This window comes from Mobula birostris, chromosome 3, assembly GCF_030028105.1.
Source record: "Mobula birostris isolate sMobBir1 chromosome 3, sMobBir1.hap1, whole genome shotgun sequence".
Taxonomy (NCBI): domain Eukaryota; kingdom Metazoa; phylum Chordata; class Chondrichthyes; order Myliobatiformes; family Myliobatidae; genus Mobula; species Mobula birostris.
Genome location: NC_092372.1, coordinates 25,378,641 through 25,392,488, shown reverse-complemented (window position 1 = coordinate 25,392,488; position 13,848 = coordinate 25,378,641). Strand labels below are relative to the sequence as shown.

The 13,848-nt window shown below is 44.1% G+C and overlaps 2 protein-coding genes across 4 annotated transcripts in view; one reads left to right on the top strand and one right to left on the bottom strand.

Annotated features, from left to right (window-relative positions):
* dnai1.2 (dynein, axonemal, intermediate chain 1, paralog 2) overlaps positions 1-6,185 on the bottom strand; it is a 207,974-nt gene extending 201,789 nt beyond the window's left edge. For both annotated transcript variants that reach the window (XM_072251762.1, XM_072251763.1), the window contains exon 1: positions 6,109-6,185. In XM_072251762.1, the coding sequence (XP_072107863.1) occupies positions 6,109-6,135 (27 nt within the window). In that variant the 5' untranslated portion in view covers positions 6,136-6,185. The remainder of the gene's footprint in view (positions 1-6,108) is intronic.
* Positions 6,186-6,739: 554 nt separating this feature from the next.
* The window catches only part of fam219aa (family with sequence similarity 219 member Aa), a 49,186-nt gene continuing 42,077 nt past the window's right edge, over positions 6,740-13,848 (top strand). For both annotated transcript variants that reach the window (XM_072252354.1, XM_072252353.1), the window contains exon 1: positions 6,740-6,967. In XM_072252354.1, the coding sequence (XP_072108455.1) occupies positions 6,908-6,967 (60 nt within the window). In that variant the 5' untranslated portion in view covers positions 6,740-6,907. The remainder of the gene's footprint in view (positions 6,968-13,848) is intronic.

Genomic DNA, 13,848 nt, shown 5'->3' with positions numbered 1-13,848 from the left:
CTGAGAACATGAGTGGTAGAGTCCTTGAAAGAGAGTCAATAGGTTGTGAAATCAGTTCAGAGTTGAGGTGAGTGAAATTACCTACACTAGTTCAGGAGCTTGATGGTTGAATGGTAATTAACTGTTCCTGAACATGGTGGTGTGGGACTTGAGTCTCCAGTACCTCCTTTCCAATGGCAGCAGTGAGAAGACAGCATAGCCTGGTGGTCCTTTATGATGCATGCTGCTTTCTTGTGGCAGTGCTCCTTACAGATGTGTTAAATGGTGGAGGTAAAGATTCCGCAGGTATGAGGGGTCAAATGACTTTCTTCTACTTCTATTTCTTATGTCATGTTTATTGCCATGCTAGAAAAGCAAGACACTGCAGACGCTGGAACCTGTAGTAGACTGAGCATCTAAATACGTCATTTCAATTCCACTCCTTATTTCCACACAGATCGTTTTCCTCAGCCTTCTCCAGTGCAACAGTAAGGTCCAATAGAAACTATAAGAACAGCACCTCACATTCCACATGGATAATCTACAGCCCTATAGCATGAACAGAGAGTTTTCCAGTTATAGGCAACAATACCGTCCAGCACTTGAGAGAGAAGGGAGAACTTCTTACACTTTAGCAAGTTCTTTGATAAGATCCTGCATGGTAGTCTGGTCTGGAATAGTAAGATGCATTCCAAATTGGCTGGGAGGAAGGAAAGAGAGGGTGATGGCTAAAGGTTGTTTCACAGCGGCTAGTGATTAGTGGTGTGCAGGAGGGATTAACGTTGGGACCTTTGTTATTTATTATTTGTAGAAATGATATGGCTGCAAATACATAAGGATTGCTCGGTAACTTTGCAGATAAACCAAAATTAGGAGGTGTTGCTGATGAAAAAGGTGTTGTAGATTACAGGGGCAGCTTGATCAGTTAGGGAAGTGGGTGGAAGAGAGCCAAATGGATTTCAACACAGAGACGCATGAAGTGATGCATTTTGTAAAGTCAAACCAGTGTAGGACTTGTACTTTGGGTGGGAGGACAGTAGAGACTGTAATAGAAGTGAGGGACCTCAGTGGATGGATTGTTGAAAGTGGCATCACAGGGCATTTACCACACTGGCTTTCATCATTCAGGGCAATGAATATAGGAACTGAGATATTATGTTTCAGTTGTGTAAATCAATGGTGAGGCTGTGTACAGTTTTGGCCACCCTGATATAGGAAAGACATGATTAAACTGGAAGAGTACAGAAAAGATTTACAAGGCTGTTGCCAGGGCGAGAGGGCCTGAGCTATATGGAGAGGGTGGACAGGATAAATCTTTATTCCTTGGAACATCGAAGAATGAGGGATGACCTTACAAAGTGTTCAAAATTATGAGAGGCATGGTCTTTTCCTCAGGATAGGGGAGTCCAAAACTAGGAGCATAGACTTAAGGTGAGAAGGGGAAGATTTAAAGGGATCCAAGAAGCAACTTTTTTCACTGGAAGGTGATCGAGCTGCCTGGTCAGGTAAAATTGTTTCATTTAAAAAGCTCTTTGATAGGTGCATGTAGGAGTGGTGCTCAGAGGGATATGGGCCAAAGGCAAGAAATTGAGAGTTGCTAGGTCGGCATGCTTGGCATCGCCTTGTTGGGCTGACGGTCCCGTAGCCATGCCTGGATTGACTTAGTTACTGTCAGTCCCTCTCCCTCCAATCCTCACCCGATCCTTCCAGTTTTGTCTCTATTCCCATCCACCCCCATCACCCTCCCCGGTGTCTCCTCCACATCCAGGTTGCAGCCACCCACTACACAAATACTGTAGTTCACGTAGTTCCCTTCGTCTGCCTTCATCTGTGATTCATCTGCCACTGACTCTCAACTCCAGCTCACCCATCCCCCACCTGGCGTAAACTGCTCATCATCTTTCCCCCACCTTCAGTCCGCCAATCACCGTGGACTCCTGTCTCACCACACCCCCCTCCTCTTTATACTCAGCATCTTCCCTCTCTACTCTCAGTCTTGATGCAGGGTTTTGACCTGAAAATGGCAAATCAATCCCACCCATCACCCTCAATACCTCTACACAAGATGTTACTTGACCCACTGAGTTTCTCCAATAGATTCTTTGTTACTACCACACTATTTGTCCTGTGTTTCCATTGATGAGGCACAGAATAAATGAAAACTCATGTGCTCCTTTTCCCACAGAGCACACATTTTAACAGCAATCTTACCAAGTATGGAAAATTTCCCTTCAGTGCTTTAATATGGCAATGAAGAGGCATACATGAGTAAGATACAGTAGAACAGCTAGTTGAGTGGTGTCCCAACTACAACCTTGCACACAACCATCAGCAAGACCAAGGAATTGATCACGGACTTCAGGAAGAGGAAATCAGGAGAGCACACACCAGTTCTCATTGAAGGTCAGCAGTGGAAAGTGTGAGCAGCTTCAAGTTCCTGGCATCAGCATCTCAGAGGATCTGTTCCAGGTCCATTGATGCAATCATGAAGAGGGCACACCAGTGGCTATACTTCATTAAGAGTTTGAAGAGATTTGGTGTGTTACAGGAGACTCTTGCAAATTTCTACAGAAGTACCATGGAGAGCATTCTGCCTGGTTGCCTCACCACCTGGTATGGAGACTCCAATGTGCAGGGTTGAAAGAGGCTGGGCTCCAGAGGGCTGAAGACTCAGCTAACTCCATCAGGGGAACAGCCCTCCCTACCATGGAGGGCATCTTCAAGAGGCGCTGCTTCAAGAAGTGTTATCCCTCATTAAGGAACCTCAGTATATCCTCTTCTCATTACTACCAACAGAAAGAAGGCACAGGAGCCTGAAAATCCACACTCGGTGTGTTCTAGGGACAGCTTCCTAATCAGCCATCCATCAGTTTTCGGAACTGCAGTGAAGACTACCTCATTTATTGCTTTTATTGTACTATTTATTATTTTTGTAACTTACAGCAATTTTCTTATGTCTTGCACTGTAGTGCTGTCACAGAACAACGAATTTCACGAGGTATTCATCTTAAGAAACCTGATTTTTATTCTGAGATTAGAAATGAAAAAGCATGGCGAGACAGAGGCGATGAAGTTATTAGACGAGTGATCTGAAAATACGAGTTCAAGTGTCATCATGGTAATCAGGAAAATAAAATTATATTCCAATAATTAAATAAATTCAGAAGAGATGGCATAAAATTACCAATTTGTTATGCATATACAGTATAACCCCTTATTCGGTTCACTCATGTAGTGAAACCTGCAGTCTCCAGTGGCGGAGGGGCAACTCCGGACCCAGAGCTACCCGAAATGAAATGGCCAAGGAATTAATGGCAGCCTGGGAAGGGCAGTAATTATAACCCGCGAAAGGAAACATTTGGAGGCAGTAAAAAGTAGTGAGATCAACTTAAAAAGGGCGAAAAACTAGCACCTATTGGAAAGCAATCTTCCGACTCAAGTAGCTCCTGGCAACAACAGTCTTGCCGGTGAGCACACCTGAAATTATTTCGGAAGGGACGTTAACAAACATAAACACACAAGATAAGAGGGGAGAGATTTAAAAGAGAGGTAACTTCTTTATGAAGGAGGTAGCGAGAACCTGGAATGAGCTGCCAAAGCTCAAGGCAGGGAACAACTGCAAAATTTAAGAAGCAAATTGAAACGTCGACTATTTATTCCTGTCTATAGATGCTGCCTGACCTGCTGAGTTCCTCGGGCATTCCTTCTGTGTGGACTGCAATGTTCCGACAAGAACTGTTCTTTGTTATTCAAATAACAAGCCATGGGTGACAAAGGACATTAAGGACATCCTGAACGCTAAAAAGAGGGCGTTTAGAGATGGAAATAGGGAGGATCTGAGGGCAATACAGAGGGACCTGAAAGCCAGGATCAGGGAGGTTAAAGACAGGTACAGGAGGAAGCTTGAGTGGAAACTCCAGCAGAACAACATGAGAGAGGTCTGGAGGGGGATCAGGACCATCACTGGGTTTCGGCAAACTAGCAACAGAGGAGCTGAAGGCAGTGTGGACAGGGCCAACGAACTTAACCTGCTCTTTAACAGATTTGACATTGTGACCCCTGCCCATCCCCCATATGAGCCACCTGTTGTCGGTCCCCAACCGACACATATTCCACTCTCCCCTCCTACCCCTCCTCACAGTCCCCCACCCTGCTCTCATGACTATACCCCTCCCCCACACAAAACCACCATGGTGGGTTTCATGGCTGAACAGGTGAGAAGACAGCTGAAACGTCTCAACTCAAGCAAGGCTGCAGGACCGGATGATGTCAGTACCAGGGTGCTCAAAGCCTGTACCCCTCAGTTATTTGGAGTACTTCACCATGTATTCAACATGAGCCTGAGGCTCCGAAGGGTTCCTGTACTGTGTAAGACATCCTGCCTCTTCCCTGTGCCGAAGACGCCGCGCCCCAGCGGCCTCAATGACTACAGACCAGTGGCATTGACCTCCCACATCATGAAGACCCTGGAGAGACTTGTTCTGGAGCTGCTCCGGCCTATGGTCAGGCCACACTTAGATCCCCTCCAGTTCGCCTACCAGCCCTGACTAGGAGTTGAGGATGCCATTGTCTACCTGCTGAACCGTGTCTACGCCCACCTGGACAAGCCAGTGAGCACTGTGAGGGTCATGTTTTTTGACTTTTCCAGTGCGTTCAACACCATCCGCCCTGCTCTGCTGGGGAAGAAGCTGACAGCGATGCAGGTGGATGCTTCCCTGGTATCATGGATTCTTGATTACCTGACTGGCAGACCACCGTACGTGTGCTTGCAACACTGTGTGTCTGACAGAGTGATCAGCAGCACTGGGGCTCCACAGGGGACTGTCTTGGCTCCCTTTCTCTTCACCATTTACACCTCGGACTTCAACTACTGCACAGAGTCTTGTCACCTTCAGAAGTTTTCGGATGACTCTGCCATAGTTGGATGCATCAGCAAGGGAGATGAGGTTGAGTACAGGGCCACGGTAGGAAACTTTGTCACATGGTGTGAGCAGAATTATCTGCAGCTTAATGTGAAAAAGACTAAGGAGCTGGTGGTAGACCTGAGGAGAGCTAAGGCACCAGTGACCCCTGTTTCCATCCAGGGGTCAGTGTGGACATGGTGGAGGATTACAAATACCTGGGGATACGAATTGACAATAAACTGGACTGGTCAAAGAACACTGAGGCTGTCTACAAGAAGGGTCAGAGCCGTCTCTATTTCCTGAGGAGACTGAGGTCCATTAACATCTGCTGGACGATGCTGAGGATGTTCTACGAGTCTGTGGTGGCCAGTGCTATCATGTTTGCTGTTGTATGCTGAGGCAGCAGGCTGAGGGTAGCAGACACCAAGAGAATCAACAAACTCATTTGTAAGGCCAGTGATGTTGTGGGGATGGAACTGGACTCTCTTACGGTGGTGTCTGAAAAGAGGATGCTGTCCAAGTTGCATGCCATCTTGGACAATGTCTCCCATCCACTACATAATGTACTGGGTGGGCACAGGATACATTCAGCCAGAGACTCATTCCTCCAAGATGCAGCACAGAGCATCATAGGAAGTCATTCCTGCCTGTGGCCATCAAACTTTACAACTCCTCCCTTGGAGGGTCAGACACCCTGAGCCGATAGGCTGGTCCTGGACATTTCATAATTTACTGGCATAATTTACATATTACTATTTAACTATTTATGGTTCTATTACTATTCTATTACTATTTATTATTTCTATGACTATTACTATTTCCTAATAATAATATTACCGTTATTATTTATTATTTATGGTGCAACTGTAACGAAAACCAATTTCCCCGGGATCAATAAAGTATGACAATGACTATGACTATATGGTACGTGTTATCTATGAGGTAATTGAATACGTGGAGGGGAAGGACCAGGAGGGTTATGGGCCGAACGCCGGCAAATGGGACTGGCATGGGCGATGCTGTGGTTAGTTCTGACCAGTTGGGCCGAAGGGTCTGTTTCCGAGCTATAGGACAGAGAATCTTTCCACGAAACCAGATCCTCCCCCCACCCCCGCGTAATGTCGGGCGAAGGACCATCGCCTCCCGCACCAATCAACGTGCAAACATCTGTAGCGGTAGAAGGAAAGAGTTTTCCTCTGAAACAACATATTTTTAATGTAATTACCGATCTAGACCTCTGTTTCGGCGGCATCTCGAGCAACCGAACCGGCAAGGCAACCGACTCCCGCAGCCGGAAGTTGAAATCCGTCTCCTAGGCAACGGCAACTTCCGCTGCTGCAAACCCACTCCTCTCTGAGAAATGAAAGTCATATCCCAGACGTCAGTAAAAATATTAAAAAGAATAGAAAAAAATCCGACAATGTAAACATTCACTTAGAATGATGCTTATCATTGATAAAGGAAAATACGCTGGAAGCATCCAGTAGGTCAATTAGCATCAAAGACAAGATAATCAGATTTTAATGTTTCACGTTCATCCATTTTGTGTTATTGCATCAAATTTCCAACAACTCCAGTTTAGTAGTTTTTTTTTAATTGCTTTTTGAACATCACTTCCCCGAAGCCGGACGTCACCAGGGTAACGGGATTACCTCTAACGGCGCCTAGCCGAATGGTAGTGTTTGCGAAACAAAATTATTTTAAAAAATCACCTCTAAAAAAAATGCTTGCTCGTCTTGCATTGTTTGCTACGCCGTTGATTTTTGCTGGGAAAAGAGAAGGAGTTTTTCTTGTGGGCTGGGTGGGGGTCCTGAGAGGTGAGGTGGCTCCGACTTCCGGACCCGGAAGCTGGAGTTGAGTCACGGTCTCTGCGTGAGATGGAGACTGGCGCCGGGCTCGCTTAAGGAATAAGATGAGATAATCACACTGGCCGCAGGACTAAACAGTGACGGTGTCACGAACAGCGAGCGCTGGGTCTTTATTCGTGATAGACAAAAGGCCTCAACATCACTTCGTTGCTCAAAATGATGGAAGAAATCGATCGGTTCCAAGTCCCTACCGCCCGGTCCGAAATCCAGCCGCTGGTAAGAAAGGGAATTCAAAACAAATGTTTTTGTTTTACTTTATATTGTGTAAATTCAGTAATCATTGCTCCTTCCAGTGCTTGTTTTCATTAGTTCAATCTCGGGGCCTTGCCTGGTGGTTTTGTTTTGGTGGCAGTAAGGCTCAGCCGTCTCTTTCTAAATGTTATTTTTTAAAATATTGTTTACTGTTTGTTTTCCAAAATGTCTCAGCCTGTGGTTATTACTTCCGATGTAGGTTTCAAGCTTTTAGAAAATAGTGTGTTCATGTCGTGAGTTTCCAAGCTTTAAAATGTCCGGGGACTGATTGGGCCTCTGATGGGTTGCTGCTTTTGTCCTGTCTCCAAGCCTGAACGTCAGAGAGAGCGAGCGAGCCAAACTTGAGTGGATTGTGGTGCAGGATGTCGTCGCTGTCTACTTTTGAATCTTAAAAGGATGATGCAAGTCATGTTAAAACAGAACTATATAATTTTAATTTTATAATGTATGTCTTGTGACTGCATTGTTTTATTTTTAGAGTGAATGTCAAGTAGACAATTAATGCATCCGATGGTTACAGCTCAAAAGGAGGTCAATTCATTGAATCCATCGTCTGTACCAGCTCTGTGTAAGAGCAACCCAAATAATCCCCCTCCCATTTTTGCCACCCCCCCCCCCCAGAGTTCTCCAAGTTCTCTCCTTTCAATCTCTGTTTCCATGGCCTGTAAAATGTCCCCACTACACTCCTGATAATGCACACCAGATCCTAATCTCTCTCTCTCTCTGTTTGGTTGTAGGGTGGGCGTTGGGGGGGAAGTAGGGCAGGGAAGGAGCTTCATCTTACTTTTAGTTCTTGTACTATGCTGCCCCTGTTCTTGAGCCTACAACCATTGGAGTTAGTTTCTCTTCAGCATTCTCGGAACTTTTTTGCCCCTTTTCTAAACTGGTGCACAGAACTGGTTGAATTGGTGGTTTGTATATATTCATTGTGCCTTCCAAGCTATTTGACTCTTCTGTTTGAGTTTCTTTAACTGCCTCGCCCCATGTTTAATAACCTGTGCCACATATTCTCAGAAGTCTCTATTCTGCTATCCCCTTTTGTTTATACTGCCTTTTCTTAATCAAAATGTAATAGTTTGCATTTCTTCATGTCAATACAGTTAAAATTAAAATTAGGAAGTGCTGAAAATGCTTCTTGTAGATCAGATGGCACCTGTGCAGACATGGTCACCTGAAATGTTAACTGTGTCTTTACACCAACTCATCTTTCACCATGTCGCTGAGACCATTCTGAAATACCCCTTGGAGTGCCTCATCATTCCACCCTGAGTCGGCCGCTAATGTCCAGAACTCCACAGAATATCCGGCAACACTGCGTGAGCCCTGGCAGAGAGTGAGTAGACGTTTAGTGACGTCTTTACCACAGACGGGGTGGTCAAAGATCTTTCTCATTTCCATGACAAAGGTGACAAGAGAAGAGCAAATCTCTGTCTGATTATCCCAAACAGCTGTAGCCAAAGCTAAGCGTTTCTTCCTGTTTCAGCTGCTTCTGCCAAGAATTACCCCAATTTTCTGCACTGTCTCCATTATAAGCGGATATTTCATAAAATATAGAGGCCAAACTGAATATGGTATTTTAAATACAAAATCAAATGTTCAATTCAGTTGCATCCAAGCTCACTTTTTTGTTTGCGCTCTGAGCTCTGGTATAATAATGACCAACCTTCCCTTGGCATCGTAGAGTAAAACAGCACAGAGACAAATCTTTTGGCCCATCTAGTCCATGTTGAGCTGATCTTTTGCCTTGTCTCATCTCTCTGCACCTAGACCATTTCCTGCCAAATCCCTCTCATTCATGTACTATCTAAAATTCTCTTAAATGTTACAATTGAACTTGCATCTACCACTCCCACTGCCAACCCCTTTCCAGATTTGCACCATCCTCTGAGTGAAGAAGTTTCCCCTCAGAATTCTTTTCAAATATTTCAAATTTTGTGTTAAATCTAGGACCTCTAGGTCTAGTTTCATCCAACTTGAGGGGCAAAAGCCCTATCCTCATAATTTTGTATACCTCTATAAGATCTTCCCTCTCACGTGTACTTCATGGAATAAAGTCCAAACCTATTTGGGAGTCCTAGTGCAAGATTCCCAAAAGGTTAACTTGCCGGTTGAGTTGGTGGGAAGGAAGGCAAACATGATGTTAGCTTCATTTCGATTGAATTGAATTGACTTTATTTTTTACATCCTTCACATACACGAGGAGTATAAACCTTTTTGCTACATCTCCATCTAAATGTGCAATCGTAGTAATTATAATAAATAGAATTGTCAATGTAATATAGAGTACACTCAAATCAGCATGAGTTCATCAGTCTGATGGCTTGGTGGAAGAAGCTGTCCAGGAGCCTGTTGGTCCTGGCTTTTATGCTGCGGAACTGTTTCCCGGATGCTAGCAGCTGAAGCAGTTTGTGGTTGGGGTGATTTGGGTCCTCAATGATCCTTCAGGCCCTTTTTACATACCTGTCCTTGTAAATGTCCTGAATCATGGGAAGTTCACAACTACAGATGCGCTGGGCTGTCTGCACCACTCTCTGCAGAGTCCTGCGATTGAGGGAAGTACAGTTCATACCAGGCAGTGATGCAGCCAGTCAGGATGCTCTCAATTGTGCCCCTGTAGAAAGTTCTTAGGATTTGAGTGCCTTCCTCAACCGTCTGAGGTGTCACCACACAGCTGGTGTGTACAGACCACGTGACGTCCTTGGTGATGTGGATGCCAAGGAACTTGAAGCTGTATACCCACTCAACCCCAGATCCATTGATGTCAATATGGGTTAACCCATCTCCATTTCCCCCTGTAATCCACAACCAGCTCCTTTGTTTTTGCGACATTGAGGGAGAGGTTGTTTTCTTGACACCACTGTGTCAGAGAGATGACTTTTCCTTGCAGGCCATTTGTTATTGTTTGAGATAAGGCCAAACAATGTAGAGAACTAGAATATAAAAGCAAGGATGTAATGGTGAGGCTCTATAAGGCATTGATCAGACCACACATGGAGGGAGTATTGTAAGCAGCTTCTTATCTAAGAAAGGATGTGCTGCCATTGGAGAGGGTCCAGAGGAGGTTCACAAGTATGATTCTAGGAATTAAAGGGTTAACATATGAGGAGCGTTTGATGGCTCTGGGCCTGTAGACGCTGGAGTTTAGAAAAATGGGGGTATCTTATTGAAAGCTATCGAAAATTGAAAGGTCGAACTAGAATGGACATGGAGACGATGTTTCCAATGGTGGGGGAGTCTAGGACCAGAGGACACAGCCTCAGAATAGATGGTTGTCCCTTCAGAACAGAGATGAGGAATTTCTTTAGCCAGAAGTGGTGAATCTGTGGAATTCATTGCCACAGACGGTGTAGAGGCCGTCATTGGGCATACTTAAAGTGGAGGGTGATAGGTCCTTGATTAGTAAGGGCGTCAAAGGTTATGGGGGGAAAAGCAAGGAATGGGGTTAAGGGGGATAATAAATCAGCCATGATGGAATGCTGGACCAGTCTCGATAGCTGAACGGCCTAGTTAAACTACAAGATATGCTTTTGCCTTTTTCCAATTTAGAATCTTAACTTGATGACCAGCCCTATCCTTCTCCATAATTATCTTGAAACCATCCCATTTGTACATGCCCAACCTGGAAGAGAGCCCAGTGTTCCAAACACCTGAAGCCCTCCTCCTACACCATCTCTTAAGCCATGTATTATTCTGCACTATCTTCCTGTTATTTGCCTCACTGGCACATGACACTGGTGGCAATCATTACCCTAGAAGTCCTGTTTTTTTGTAACATGGCACCTAATACCCAGAACACACTCCAGGATCTCTTTCTGTATATGTCGTTGGCACCAACAGGACCGTGACTTCTGGCTGCTCACCCTCCCACTTAAGAATACTGTGGACTCCATCTAAAATGTTTCTGACCTTGGCAGTATACCATCGGGGTTCTCATTACAGAATCTCCCGTCTCTTTCCCTGGCCTGTGAATCCCCCATCACTACAGCCTTCTGAGCCAGGGAACCAGACTCCGTGCCGGAGTGCCACTATGGCTTTTCCCTGGCAGGTCGTTTCTCTTCCCCCCCCCCCCCCCCCAACTGTACCCAAAGCAGTAAACTCTTTATCTAGGGGAATGGCCACAGGGTTACTCTGCACTGACTTCCTATCACTTTACCTTCTATGTATGATTACCCCGCTGTCTGCATCTTGCAGCCTAGGTGTGACTGTCTCCCTGTAACTTCCCCCAGCCTCCCAAATGATCTGGAATTCATCCAGCTCCATCTCCAGTTCCCTGATGCTGTCTTTGAGGAGGTGCAGCCAGATGCATTTCTCATCAGAGTGGTCATCAAGGACACTGGAGTACTCCCTGACTTCCCACAACTTATTGAGCGCCACTATAGTGTGGCTGTTAGCACAATGCTGTTACAGCTCAGACATTGGAATTCAGAGTTCAATTCCAGTATTCTCTGTAAGAAAGTTTGTACTTCCTTCCTGTATGCACATAGGTTCCCACAAACCAAAGATGTACTGGGTAATAGGTTAATTGGTCATTGCAAATTGTCCTGTGATTAGGCTAGGGTTATTCGGTGTGTCAGAAAGGTCTGTTCTGTGCTGTATTTCTAAATAAAATAAATAAAAATCCTGCAAGAGGAGCATACCACTGCCCTGACTGCCATTTCCATTGTTCTAACTGCAGTAAGAAAGAAAGAGAACTTATCGAAACCTCAGCTGTATATAACTTTGTGTTTCACTGTGGTAAGGATCCTGTCATAGTTATTTCACTATGTTAGGAAATTTGTTGGGTGGCAGGGTGAAGCTGCATCTCTACCAAAAGAGGTGTAAGGTGCTCCTTCCTTCTGCTAGCCTGCAAGTTACCCTTGGGCAAGGTGTCATGCCTGCTTAGCCCCCCACCCTGAATAGGGTCATGTGAATCCATGGGAACAGGTGATGGATGGTCGTATTAGCAGCTCATGTGTGTGACAAGTCCTGGTTATGTGACCACTGATACTGGGCAGACAATCTCTGAAGAGCGTTGATTGGCTGGGGTCACCCATCTTGTACAGACACTGCCCAGAAGAAGGCAGTGGAAAACCATTTGTGTAGAATTTGCCAAGAAAAGTCATGGCCATAGACCATGTATGCTCATGTCATATGACACAGCACATGATGATAATGAGATAATATGGCATTTCCATTCTTTCTTCCAAAGTGCACAACCTCACATTTTCCCACATTATACTCCCTATGTCAACTTCTAAACCACTCGCCCAACCTAGCTGTATCCCTTTGATTCAGATTTATTCATTGATCACATAAACATCGAAACCTACAGTGAAATGCAGCATTTTTGGCAACAACCAACACAGCCTAAGGATGTGCTTGGGGCAGGCTGCAGGTATCACCAGTGCCAGAGTAGCATGCCGACATTGTATCCTACTTGATACACAGATGTATCTTATCAGCAGCAAAATTTGTTTGCAGTACACTGTTTCTTCATCCAAGTCATCAATACAGCTTATAAATAGTTCAGACCTGACCACTAATCTCTGTGGCTCCCTGCTGCTTACTGATTGCCATCTGCAAATGACCCATTTATCCCTGTTGTACTTTCTTTTAGTTAGTTAGCTACTTAACTAGCCATGCCAATCTATTTTTCCTAACGTTGTGAGATCTTACTTGGACAGTAGCCTTTTATGTAGCATCTAATTTAAAGACTTCTGGAAATCCAGTGTTCTACATCTTGTTTTTTTTTTCTGTGTATCACATCCTCTAAGGTATGTAACAAATGTGTGAAACTTGATTTTTCTTCATAAATCAATGCTTTGTTGTCTTTTGATTTATCTAACAAAATAGCTATTATAATAATTGATTCCAGCACTTTCCCAAATATCTCGATTCTTGCTTTCCTTCTCCTTTTTAATAAAGCAAGCATTACAAATATAGTTCCCCAATCTAGAGTAATTTGGTAGTTTACAACCCATGCCTTCCTCTCCTAGGCAGCCATGTCAAGACCCTAAGATGCAGGCAACCGAGGTCATGCTTAGTTCTCAATTTTTAGCCCCATTTATTTTTCTACTAGTAATAGAGTAATAAAGATTATGTAAATTATACCTTCCACTTAGTTTCTTAAGATGTTTTTGGTTTAGTCTGCGGTGAAGAACATTCCATTAGAATATGCCATTTTTCATTTTCCTATTATTAATCACCCATTCCAATTCTCCAAGTGACTAATCTTGTTACAGCTACTGTTTCTTAGAAACCTCTAGAAATTCTTATGTTCATTAAATTACTCCTGTATTCTTTCTCTTGACATTTTTGTTCCTATCATCTTCTGCTGCTTTCAAAAAAAAGGTCAAAGCCTATGGCTTGGCAACATTGCATATCTTTTTTTTTCAATTTAACAGCATTCTTACCTGGACAGACCTAGAGGTCCATCCTTGCAGAGCATTTCTTCCACACTGGAATATATCTTTTGAGGTTGATGAAATGTCATCTTTAATGTCAGCCATTGCTGATCTGCTCTTTTAGCCTATAATCTATTTCCTGAGTTCACCTCAGACAATTCTGTTCTCATATCATTGTAATTTATTTAACTTGAAACAACAAAGTTCAGGGTAAATTTATTATCAAGGTATGTATGTCTTGCAGGCCTTTACAGGAAAATAATGACATTCAGTAAAATTCATGAAAAACTAAATAATGAAGTTTGACAAACAGCCAAAGTGCAAAAGAAGTCAAGTCATACAAATAATAAAAAAGGTAAATAAATAATATTGAGAACATGAGTTGTAGGGACCTGATAGTAGTGAGAAGAGTGCGTGGCCTGGATGATGAGAGCCCTTGATGGGTGCTACTTTCATGTAGTA